Below are 13,030 nucleotides of genomic sequence, written 5' to 3' on the forward strand. Positions count from 1 at the left end.
TATTGTAATTGGGAGCATTTTGTACAAAATAAAGAATAAGTTATTTCTAAAACACTGTGCTGTGGTGAAAACAGATTATGAGAGTACATTGAGTAGAGAGTGACTTCGTAATAATGCTAAGAATAACAAGCATGGTGGGAAAAATTGATCATCATGTGCTAGCACACTAGGATTTTTTTTTTTAAACTGTACTTACATAGAAATCTGTTATTTTCCAGTGTGTGGCACATCTAAATAACAACCTAATGAGAACAACACAGAGGGAGGAATATATAAACCAAGGAAAGTGGACATTGCTGTATTTTTCCTCTATTGATAGTTCTGGGTCTTCCCTAAACCTGTAGTCCTGTTTATACTCATTCCCCTGCCCTCCTGGCTGGATTTTATAGTTTTTGCTGATTAATTATCCAAACCCCCATCATTAGTTGGGGCTCCTTTTGTCTCCAGAGATGTGGTTGATACTACTTGCTGTCCTGCTCCAGGTTCTGGGGCTCTCACCTGACTGGTACCGTCATCTGTTTCTCCCTTTCTGGCCTTGGGTGTAGCTGAAAATGCTAGCCAGATCTCTTTAGGACAAACTTCATGGAAAGGTTGTAACCTAATGACCTCATTGCTGGTAAAATCTGTTTGTTTGTTTTTTTCCTGGGCTGAATGTGGTAAATGTGAGAGATGGGAAATACAGTCTATGGTAGGAAAGGCAAGAGCCTATGCTGCCTGTGGGATTGGCTGTCTGTCAGCTGGGGTGGTTGTCAGCTGTCCTGTTTCTAGGGATGACCCCCGATTCATAGCCCTTGAATTCACATTCTCTGTTGGTAACTTGTGGAATATGTTGGCTGCTGCAGTGAGCAGGGACCTACGCTGCCTGCCCAGTGCACGGAAGAAAATAGTCATCCACTGTCCTGCTACTTTAAAATACAGCTCCTGAATTTTGCTCTTTAGTTATTGTTCACTTGCATGTTTCTATGTAACTGCAGTTATTTTATATATTCCTTTTTTTTTTTTTTGCTTAAAGTTATCATGTATATTTACAGGACTCACAAATTATAGCACAACGGCTAAATAATGATAACTGTCATGTATAGCTTTGGTATATCACAGTTTCCCCCTCTGATTATTTACCAGGGCTCTATCTGGTTTCTTGGTGGTCTTTTATTTGTTTGTTCTTGTTTGTTTTTTCATTGTGGGAAGCATCAAAGTGAACGTCTTTCTGTAATGCTTTTCCCAGAGAGACACCTCCAGGAGCTAGACCCCAGGGTATGAATATTTGAATGGTTCTTGTTTTATAATGTCAAATTTTGTTTTCCTGAGGAGTGGCACTTTTTAAATTTTTTAAAATAGTATTACCAGTGTGATAAACGCCTTTAAAAGCAAGGCTTTGAAAAACAGGCCCTCAAAGCACCCCCTTGCTTTGAGATAGGCCTTTTCTCATTGTGAGGAAAGGACCAAGCAGGATTTGTAAGCCCCTTGTAGAAGTGACTAGCTTTAGCTTTTCCTCGGCTGGCAGGGAAGTGTTGACTGTGTTGGGCTGCTCACTGCACAAAGCCCAGGCATGGCTACATCTGTGGTATGTCTCCAGTCTGGCACTGAGCCACTGAATGATTTTTGGCGAGTTGCTCTTAACCTCCTCATATCAGATGTGAGTGCTCAAGTTGGAGCTGTCATTATAGTTTTTTGCTGGTAGAATATTGTAGAAATACTATGGATTTGCTGTATCATAGACACTTTAAAAAAAATGTTCTGGTATGTTTAGAATAACTGTTTTTCCCTTTTGATTCCTTTGCTCTTTGAAAAGCTTAAGACATTAGGCAAGATAAAGTCTGATGTAGTGAAGAGCTTCTACTTGAACTTTCTGTCAGGACTGGTTATTTGAAGCATTGTAAGTTTCCATGGTTCATGTTATCTCAGGGTATCTTGTGAGTTAATCTTGTGAAATGAATCCTGTGGTCCCTACTCTGGGCTTACTGTTTGTGTCTTATTTTCACAGTGAACATAAAGATTCTGAAAAGAAACACAAAGAGAAGGAGAAAACCAAACACAAAGATGGAAGTTCAGAGAAGCATAAAGACAAGCACAAAGACAGAGACAAGGAAAAACGAAAGGAAGAAAAGGTACGGAACATCCTAGTGGAGAAGGAAGAGGCGTGGGGTGTATTTTTCATTTTGTTTACCTTTGAAAGCAAGTGATGAAAGTACCTTCATTGAGTAGTAAGATCCTCTGGCCTTTTTTTTTTGAAGGAAAATTGCTTTACAGAATGTTGTCATCCCCTGACCTTTGAGTGAAAAAGTCTGTGTCAAGAGATGTCAGAACCTACCAGAGTCTTAAAGGATAAAAACCAAACTTTACCACTGTTTTTCATGTACCAAATCTACCCATGTCATTATCTTACTTTGTATGGTAAATTAAGGGATATAGGATTTCTGGAAAAGTCAGTTTTCTTTCATGGGGAAAATTAGTTTTGTTTTTGAGAGAAGGCCTAATACCACACTGGTCCTCTGTTGAATGAAACTCCTTCCTGAGTGAAAATTTAGTGACACTGGTGCTCTTTGTGGCTTTTGGTTCCAGTATAACCAGCACAAGCCTTCTCAAAATAGGCTCATCTGGCTGTGAATGAGTAGTACTGTGCCTAGGCTTTTTAAAAAAGTTTTTTCGTTTCTCAGAAAGTAATGCTGGATGGACTTGGTAAATTCAGACAATATAGAATAGGGGACAGTAGTGAAAAATAATCTCCCTTTAACCCTCAACTCACTGTCCTCCATCTTTCCCTTTGTGGAGGCAGCCACTGTACTTTTTTTTTTTTTTTTGTATTCTTCCATTGGTACCCTGTGCGTGTGTCTTAGGTGTATATTTTTGTCTGAAAAATTGAAAGAGGGTGAACATTCACCTAAGTCAGTGAAGGTGGGAAATAAAGTATTCCTTTTCATTTGGGTTTGTTTTTTTATTTTCTGTCTGCACTGCCACGGGCAGATCTTTGAGAAGTGGAATGTATTTATTGAGGGAGGGGACCTACCCTCATTTAAAGGTAAAAAGCCACCATTTTGAAGGGAAACACTTCCCAGTAAAGAACTGTAAAAAAGGAGTCTTAGAAAAGTGTCAAGACCTTTGGTTCACCTGTTCGGTTTTGCTGATAAGAGTCAGTCTGGGATCAAGATTTCCCAGGAGTAGAGGCCAGATCGTCTCAAGTACGGTAGAGACTTCTTCAGCTTTAGTCCTTTAAGGCACTAATCAGTTACTGCTGTTTTACCTTTCAGATTAAAGCTTCTGGGGATGCAAAAGTTAAAAAAGAGAAGGAAAATGGCTTTTCGAGGTAAGACTGTGCTGCCTTGGCTTCTCTTTCTCTCTGTGTGTCCAGCAGGCCAGCTGCCCATGTTGCAGTGTTGTTGGAGTTCACCTAAAATGCACTGACCTGGCCATCTCCAGGTTTTCAAGGAAGTTGGCAGTGAAAGGACTTGGTCTTAGCCAGTGAGAGCATTTGTAGAGTGCCATTTAGCAAGACCGACCAGCACATTTTATAGAAGGCTATTTTGAGTGGAGAAGGTTGGCAGGAAGAAGTTTTTTTTTTTTTAATCGAGATATAATTTACACTTCCATAAGATACACCCCTTTAAAGTGTACAGATTATTGGTTTTTAGTTTTTCACAAGGTTATATAACCTCCCCCAATACCCTCTATCTAATTTCAAAACATGTTCATCACCCCTAAAAGAAAGTCTGTTCTTAGTCAATAGTAATTTTGGAGTTTCCTAAAAAAACCCTACTCTGAATTCCTTGGTATTATTCCTTGGTAGCTCATATATAGAAACTGATTTGACCTGCATTTTAGGGACAGGTGTAGATTTTACAGGGGCAGAAGTATTTCATCTCTTTTCCAGAGGAAAGGTCACTTTTCCTTTCCTTTGTGGGGCTGTTTAGATTCTGTTTTCCTCATCAACTGCAGCGCCCTAAAATAAATCCAAATGTTTCAAAAAAATAAATAAATAACATATTCTAATCTCCACTGAATGGCAGAATGGATTTACCAGGAGTTGTTGGGAGTGTTTGCCTTTTTATTCAGGGGAAAATGTTTTGAGAGTTTTGCTTTCTTGAAATTTTGAACTTTCAGTTTCATTTGAGAACAATTTTGAAATTTGTGCCATGTACTCTGGGTTTCTTACCCCAGGAGAAGCAAGTGCCCTCTTCAGGCATGTTCTGTAACCGTTCCAGGAATGCAGAATAATAAAATTCAAGAAGCGTTAGAACTGTAAGCTAGGCATTCTGATTCCTTCGATAACAGTGACTGAACACAGGGCAACTATTTTCTGCCAGGAGATGGCCTTGGACTTCTATTAAACTAAGATATGATTATAGACTCTCTGGACTTGGTATGGAGTCCTGGATTTGATTTCAGACTTTCTGGGTTAGATGATCAGAAGCACACCCTTTGAGGCCATGGTTGCTGTGTTTGCTTTGCTGGTCTGCTCGCCACCTTGCATCTTTGTCTTGGTAGAAAATCCACATGCCTCACTGAATTGGAACAGTTTTCTAGGGTTTTAAAATTTTTTTCTTCAGGCCTAGTAAGCCTTCCCGTGTGCCTTTAAAACCTCACTTATGATAGTACTAGGATCTAGCATTTACTTAACTAGTTGGGTAAATGACAGCGTTGCTTTCTTTCTGGTGCAAAGCTTTTGGAGATTTTGAACCCTTGGGTCAGTATCAGTGGTTTCTGTGGAGGGGAGAAGCAGCTATAGAGGTTGGCCTTTGGGGAGTGTGCATAAATAAGGAGAGAAAGTTAATCTCTTTAAATGCTCAAGTTCATTTGCAAGCAAGGGCATCCAGTATGCTTGTGGGGAAGGGAGAGGCAGGGGCAGCATTGAAACCCTGTGAATATGCTGACTTTATTTGACAACTAAATCTGGATGCTTATCCTTTGGCCCCCTTAGAGATGAGGTGACTTTCTTTGTGTCTGGAGGCCATTTCTTGTGCTGAGTGAGTTAGCCTTGTGGATGCTTCTGGCTGTGAGCAGTGAGGTTCTGACAATATGTGCCAGGCCTGGAAACACCTCAGGCTGTGGTGGTGGCTGGCCCCTTTGGTGTTTTAACTTGTCCTCTCCTCTTTTTTAGTTCAACATAGTCATCTAACAGAATCATCTTTTTATATTGAGAAGGCAAAATGCTAACAAAAATAGGACAAGGTACTCTTCTGTGTATAAAGTAAACCGAAGGAGGAAGTTGAACAGTGAATAGATTTGGCTTAGAATAACTTCAGTTTTTTTGTTCTGAGCCTCAAGTTTGGGGATTATATTTTTATTCCTTTTTTGGTGAAAGCTGTATTTTAGCTTTGGAGCACTAGAATAATCCACTCAGATCACTTGTAGGGTCAGATACACAGTAGATCCCTCAGATAAGGGGAAGAAACAGCTTAGGTTTGTTCCTACTGTAATGTGGGTTGTGTTGGCAAAGACAACCAAGAGGCCATGGATACTGACTGAGAATGAGGGGCTCTGATCCCTGACCTTGATCTCACCTCTTCATCTGTTGCGGTGAGAATTAAATGAGAAAAAAAGTGCTCATGGAGAACCTTTTAATATGTACACATGTATGTCATTTATCCTTCTGTTAAGCTTCTTCTCCCAATTCTGCATTACTTTTGTAATGTAGATTTTCCAACACTCACTGGCTAACAAATTTTTTTTTCTCTTCAGTCCACCACGGATTAAAGACGAACCTGAAGATGATGGCTATTTTGCTTCTCCTAAAGAGGATATAAAGCCATTAAAGAGACCTCGGGATGAGGATGAGTGAGTATTTCTTACTACTTTTGAGTTTTGAAAACAAAAAGGAGTTATTAGGAAAATAGTACACAGAACCTTCTGCATTAGTTGAGTTTTACTCTTTAGGAATTTGTGATTAATAGACTGGGTGACTGATTTCTCTTTGAATGTGTATTTATACTTTTCTCACATTTTTTCTTATTAATAAGGTAATGTATGTTTATTGTTGGAATTTCAAATAATCCAGAATTCATGAAAAATATTTAAATTATTAAGTTACTTTAAGTGTGTCATCACCTCCCACAGAAAAGTTTTCATTGTTAAAGCAGTTTTTCCTAGAATCTGTGCCCGTTAATACCTTCTTAGTGAAGTTTCCATGCATAGAAGTAATAAAATTGCTCTTACTTAAAACACGTATTTTGAGGCTTATATGTGCCTCTTAGGTTCAGTCAGTGAGGTTAAATCCTTTTCATTATTTTCAGCCTTGTGAAATTTATTATGTTTTGGGAATCTACAAAGGATTTATGGTAGAAAGTAGTTGGAAGGGGAGGAGGGAAATACTTAGCTCATTTGTGTGCGTTTAGAATTCATAAAGAATTTCTCTCTTCCCCTTCCCCGTCCAGTTATTACTTTGTGGTAGCCATTGTTGCACTGTGTGTTGGCCTCCCAGATTTCCACCTTCTAGTACTTTCTGTTTCTGTGCTTATACCCCTGCTCCACCTCCCTTCCAGGCCTGCATGCAGTATGAAGCTGTTTGTTTTGTTCTGCATAGGGTTATAACTATTGGTCCTTGGTCTGGCGTTCTTTACTTTCTCCATTCCTGTTCTTGACTGTAGAATGCCCAGCCAAGAATAATAGCAACCACGCCTGCCTTGGAGGCCGCCAAGAAGAGTTTGGAAGTCCTAATCCTACTGGTGAGAAGTACTGAGTCACAGTTGTGTTAACTGCATATTCATGTTCCCCTTTCTAGTGCTGATTTTAAACCTAAGAAAATTAAAACAGAAGATACCAAGAAAGAGAAGAAACGAAAACTAGAGGAAGAAGAGGTTAGTAAAGAGACTTAGGCCCTTTGGGACTTGAATTTGGAATAGGGAATTTTTTGATAAAATAACTTTCAAAGGCAAATGGCTTTTAGGAGTTTATTGCTCTGTTGTAGAGGAAACACTGGGAAAACTTACGTGTGCCACAGTGGCTATGGCACTGTTAGTTTTAAGGTATTAGCTTCCTGGGTGTCCACTCATAGCTGTGCTGCCACCTGACATGTTCTTAGAGAAACTACACCATCTTCATACATACAGAAAGAAATACTAGCAAGAAATCATATTTTGGCTTAAAACCAGGAAGAGTTTTCCCTAGGAATGTTTTTCAGCATTTTTTTTTTTTTTAATCTAGCAGAGCTTGCCTGTCACTCATTTTGGGTAACTCTCCCTATTTAAAGTCCTTTAATGGGTGTTGCTTGCACATAGCTTGAAATCCCAGTTCCTGACCACAGCTGCTCCCTGGGTCTTGTGCCTCTTTAATTTACCTAGTTCCAGCCTCACAGACCTTTGTTTCTTTCTCACACTAGATTCTTGTGTGTTTCAGGGCTTTTTGTAACACGTGCTGTGTTCCTCTTTTCTTCATCTCCTACCTTATAGCTTTCCTTAAAATCTCAGTTTCAATTCAAGTACTTTTCTAAGCATTTTATTTGATGCTTGTGGTAGATTTAACATATAGTAATATGGTTACTTCTTTTGACACTTTCGATAACTTGTACTAAAGAGTGTGGGCAATTAATTCAGAAAAAGATGTCAGAAATTCACAGGGGAATTCGTCTTGCACTCCTAAGGGAAGAAGTGGTTGAGTGAGTTCTTAGCTTTCATCCTTTATTTGAGGTTAGCCATTGTCTTGGGCAAAATGGATTCACAAATGTAAAGTCCACATGGAAGTATCGTCAGTAAAGATAGTGATCGTAAGGGGCAGTGAGTCTTTAAGAGTGTAAGCTATATCATAGTAGTAGCAGGATTGATAATTCAGATTTGGGGAGTTCCCTGGTAGCCTAGTGATTAAGATTCTTAACTTTCACTGCCATGACCTGGGTTCAATCCCTGGTCAGGAAACTGAGATTCCATGAGCAGTGCACACACCCCACCCCTTGCCAATCAAATAAAATGTGCCTACTGTGTGCCAGGCACTCTTCTTCATGCTTTATAGCTGTCATTTAATTTAATCCTTACAACAGCCCTTAGAGGAAGTATTGTTGTTATTATCTCCATTTTACACATGCAGAAACTGAGGTATGGCGAGGCGAAATCTTTTGCCTGAGGCCACACAGGTACTAAGTGGTAAAACTGGAATTTGATCCCACGTGGGTTGATTCTAAAGCCCACACACTAGATGCCATGTCCTCTTTCATGTGGGACTTTGCTGATCCTTTAATTTCACAAGGAGGGAGGAGGAGTGTCGAATGAAATCATATGAAACATGAATGAGTAGGTGAGAGATCAGGGCCTGGATTTAGGGAATTGTAGTTTTTCTGACAACTAACCTGCTCTAGACACAAGTTCAGGTTTATGAGAGATACCTCAAGGAACCGAGCATGAAATGTTGAGTAGTGATTATGGTAGTCACTCCACTCTCATGTAGACTGTTAGTACAGACTAGTCAATAAGAAATTCACTAAAACTTCAGCTTTCTATGTGTTCTCTATTGCCTTTATGCTTAGGTTGCATTTATATAATAATACCTTTCTCTGCATTTCGAAGAGATTAGTAATAACTGTTAAAGCCATTTGGGAAAAGAATGCTTAACTTCGTTTATTTATCTTAGCAAAACATCTCCCTAGAGGGGCAGGAAAAAAAGCAGGCTGAAAGACTGAATCAAGACTCAGTCTTACTGTGGTAGGGACCACAGATGGCAAGAGAAATCATTAAACCTCTCTGCTGGCCATGGAATTTTTCATTTCTGGGAATTGTTCTGTAGTCCCTTAGTGACTGATAATCTCATTTTGAGGCTTGAGGACATATGATGGAGCCAGTAGTTTCCTGATGGAACCATCTGAATGCCTGTCAGAAGCTGTTCAGAGAATGTCTTAACTGAAAAGCATTACCCTTTCCTGTGGGGTGTTTCAGCCTAAACAGCAAACATTATCTGAATTCATGCGATCCTCTAGTATTTTCTCCTCCCAGACATACTTACACATTTATATTCTCTAATTCTGTTTTAAAATATGTGTAGTACTGTAGTCTTTCCCCTTCTTTCTACACCAAAGGTCATTTTCTTTCCCTGAGTTTATCTTGATTGCCATCCTACCACGTATTCCTAGAATGTTTATATATTTCAGTCATTCCCATGAGTCACATTGTTATTTTTCTGGTAAACTTGGGCTCTCATCATGGTCAGTAGCAGCTTTTTGACCTTGACCAAGTGACAAAACATCTGTCTCAGAGTTTCCTTGTCTGTAACTGGAAGAGGTCAAACCAAACTGTCTACAAAGTTCTTTCAAGTTCTGTCATTCTGTAACTGATTTTAAGATGACTCAAGCCACCTTTCAAAACTATACAAATCTTGCTGAATAAAAGCTTAAATTATATTGAATAGTTAGGACAAAGGAAAATATTCTTCAGCAGAGTTCAGATTCTATAAGCAGGACTCCCTCACCTGGTAAATACCTCATTTTTATCTGTGTGTGTGTGTGTGTGTTGACATTTTTATATTGGTATATGTTCTTTTCCTGTGCCACTGTGACAGCTCATCTCAGGTTACAGTTCAAAGAAGTACTGTGGTAGGAATCGGTCATTGTTGTAGTACTTCCCAAGTACTTGCTTACTACTTCCTGAATTTGTGTATGCAAGCGGCATTAATAAAGTATTCCCCCCCAGACTTGGTCAGAAATTCCTTCCAAATTGTGTATTTAATACATAAAAAGTCTCCGTGCCGATGATTTGATGGTATTACAAGAGGTTTAAAGATGCGGAGATTTTAAAATAAGTGAGGATAGTACACTGGGCTTATTCTCCCTCTAGCAGTGCTGTTCCAAACTCCAGTGAGGCTAAAACAAAAACAATTTCCTAGGCTCTTCCCTTGCAGAATGAGTGTTTTTAACTGCTTCCTCAGATAATCACATGTCTGGGAGTTTTAGGAAATATTGCCTTAGAAAAAAGTACCAGTAAATTTTTATTCATTTACCTCATTGAATATTAGACTTACCCTCTCCAGTTTTAATATTCCATGATTCCAGTTTTTCTCCCTAATGGGCCCCCAGAACTACTTTGAGAAGTGTGATTGGTCCTTAGTTAAGTGCTCTCTCACCATGTTTCTTTGTAGGATGGTAAATTGAAAAAAACCAAGAATAAAGATAAAGATAAGAAAGTTCCTGAGCCAGATAGCAAGAAAAAGAAGCCGAAGAAGGAAGAGGAGCAGAAATGGAAATGGTAATATCTCAGCCCTGGGTTAAAATGGTAGCTCTTTGATTCTACAACCTAATGAAACAAGAATGTTGAGTTAGTAAAGTTAATAGCCTGATATTTTGGGGAGGAGGGAAGTACTTGAATGAATCTCTGTGGGCTAACATTCTGAAATAAGTCTTGCAAGTCCCAGTAAGACCATTAACTAGCTCTTTCCCTATTGGATCTAAAAACTGGATCCCACTCTGTTGAACAGAGTGAGCTGTAGAGGAGCTATTTTTTTCGTGTTAGGAACCCTAGCCCATTGTATTGCAAACATTTTCCCTTAGGGTTGTTTTCTTTTCTTTCTTCTTTTTTTTTTTTTAATGACATGAGTGTATTTGCCATATAGAAGGTTTGAATTTTGATTTATCAGATTTACAAATATTTTCCTTATGTTTTGTTTCAAAAGGTCTTTATTATCCTACAGTTATAAAAATATCCACCCAGGTTTTCTTGTGGAGGTTTTTTTTTTTAACAAATTAGGCAATTTCCCCCATGTGATTTATAGAATAATCCATCTTTTTCCTCTCATTTTAAATGCAGCTTTATTCATATGCATGTTTCCATACACACATAGGATTTCTGTAGTTTACTCTTGTCTTTTAAAACAAGTAGTGAAAGGAACAGTCTGATAGAAAAATGAGGAAAAGACAGTTCATTAAAGAAAATACATAGCAAGCATCTTAAAATATGATCAACCTCACAAGGAGCAAAGAAATGCAAAGAAAAATAATAAATAATACATCCTTTTGTTTAACATCTCTCAGATTAGGAACAATTAATAAGTATCAAAATACGTGAAAACAGCCATTCTTCAGTATGGGAAATGAAGATTCAGACAGTGAAGACTATCTTCAATCGAGGACAGTTTAGCGGTAACAGATTACTTCTAGGTGTTTAGAGTTTTGAAATACATCTGTATCTTTAATACTGGCTTTTCTTAAAATTTTAGCTACTACATCTATATTATACATGATTTGTATTTATGCTGAAAAAATTCCAATGATTCAGAGGTATATGAGTTAAGAAAAAAAGACAGTTCCCTTTCCTTCTTTCTCCCATTCCCATTTTTCTTTTCTAGCTTTGAGGGAACCACTGTTTGTAGTTTGGTATGTAGAGTTCCAGACCCACTGGTATGCATTTACTCTGTGGCTTTTGTAATAGAGAGCAGTGATCTTGCCAGTCCCTCTGAGGAATGAGGAAACATCCATGACCAGGGAGGTGGCTGAGAGGAGCAGAGCTGCAATGACGGAAAAGCTCAGCACAGCTGTATGATCAGCATTGTTGGTGTGACCTACATGGTGAAATGAAGTGCAGAAAAGGAAAAATACAGAGCAAAGGCAATCTGGGCTTCCCTGGGGTCAGAAAACTAAAGAACGTGTGTTTTCATTTTGTCATTTTTATTTCTTTTTCCTTTGAAACTAATCGAAGTTTTTACTGATAGGATATTGAAAGGTTTTTATGACCTCTAATAAAAGAATTCTTTTTAAGATGAGATGAAATTATTATATAAGTCAGGGGCTGTTATTGGGAGTGGTGAGTTAGTGATTCATCATCTGTTATATCTCTTTGGGTTCTGTGGTTGGGTGCTCAGTAAGTTTGTTGAGTGAACAAGTTCATTTCTTTGTCATCACGTGCTGTCTCCCCCTTCCTTTGGAGCCCTGGCTCTTTTTGGGCCTGGAGGCAGATATACTTTTGTTCTGGTCCAGCCTTGTGTGTGTGAAAATAAGTATCCTTGAGGGGTCTAATAGCCTAATTTTGGCTCTGTGGTTGAAATTCTTATCACTGTTAACACATGTTAATTCTGAGAGACTGTGACCTATGGTTTTCATTCTTGTTTTGGTTCAAGTGGAATCACTGAAGATGGTAGGTTTGGGGCTGAGCAGTCTTTGCTGCAATCTCCAGTGCATGTGTTTCTCAAGTCTAGTTGTTAAATTGTGCACATTCTCAAGCACAATGCTTGAACGTACCACTGTAAGTTTTTAAAGGTGGATAACAGGAATGATTGGCCTCTTACTGATTGCTTGTGTTTTCTTGCTGCCACTGTAGGCTTGCTTCTTAGACTCTGAAGTCGGTGGTCCAGTCCTCAGTGACTGTCCCTGACAGCCTAGTCAGGGAACTTAAATGGCAGGTGCTCTCATTTTTAGTACTCCTTTTGCTGTCTCACTACAAGAGTTACACCGTTTACCAGTTTGGCAAACGTACAGGTCTTTTGCTTCAGGGCAAAAGAAGACTTGTTCATCCCACCACACATACAGCCAACTGTGAGCCTTTACCCCCTCTCCTTGGTGATTGTGGGGATGGGAAAATGGTCAGGATCCCTGTGGGTTTCTTCACTGTTGGCAAAATAATATCTCTGCTTTTGAATATGCTATCTAGTTTGGTCATAACTTTCCTTCCAAGGAGTAAGCGTCTTTTAATTTCATGGCTGCAATCACCATCTGCAGTGATTTTGGAGCCCAAAACAATGAAGTCTGACACTGCTTCCACCGTTTCCCCATCTGTTTCCCATGAAGTGATGGGACCAGATGCCATTATCTTCGTTTTCTGAATGTTGAGCTTTAAGCCAACTTTTTCACTCTCCACTTTCACTTTTATCAAGAGGCCTTTTAGTTCCTCTTCATTTTCTGCCATAAGGGTGGTGTCATCTGCATATCTGAGGTTATTGATATTTCTCCTGGCAGTCTTGATTCCAGCTTGTGCTTCATCCAGCCCAGTGTTTCTCATGATGTTCTCTGCATATAAGTTAAATAAGCAGGGTGACAATATACAGCCTTGACGGACTCCTTTACCTATTTGGAACCAGTCAGTTGTTCCATGTCCAGTTCTAACTGTTGCTTGCTGACCTGCATATAGGT

The 13,030-nt window shown here is 39.1% G+C and overlaps 1 protein-coding gene across 1 annotated transcript in view; it reads left to right on the plus strand.

Moving 5' to 3' along the window:
* Positions 1-13,030, plus strand: part of TOP1 (DNA topoisomerase I) — an 85,319-nt gene that overhangs the window by 41,736 nt on the left and 30,553 nt on the right. Inside the window, exons 4-8 of the mRNA XM_068987842.1 lie at positions 1,985-2,108; positions 3,249-3,304; positions 5,677-5,772; positions 6,716-6,791; positions 10,051-10,157. Coding sequence (XP_068843943.1) covers positions 1,985-2,108; positions 3,249-3,304; positions 5,677-5,772; positions 6,716-6,791; positions 10,051-10,157 — 459 coding nt within the window. The remainder of the gene's footprint in view (positions 1-1,984; positions 2,109-3,248; positions 3,305-5,676; positions 5,773-6,715; positions 6,792-10,050; positions 10,158-13,030) is intronic.

Source organism: Capricornis sumatraensis, chromosome 15, assembly GCF_032405125.1.
Source record: "Capricornis sumatraensis isolate serow.1 chromosome 15, serow.2, whole genome shotgun sequence".
Taxonomy (NCBI): Eukaryota; Metazoa; Chordata; class Mammalia; order Artiodactyla; family Bovidae; genus Capricornis; species Capricornis sumatraensis.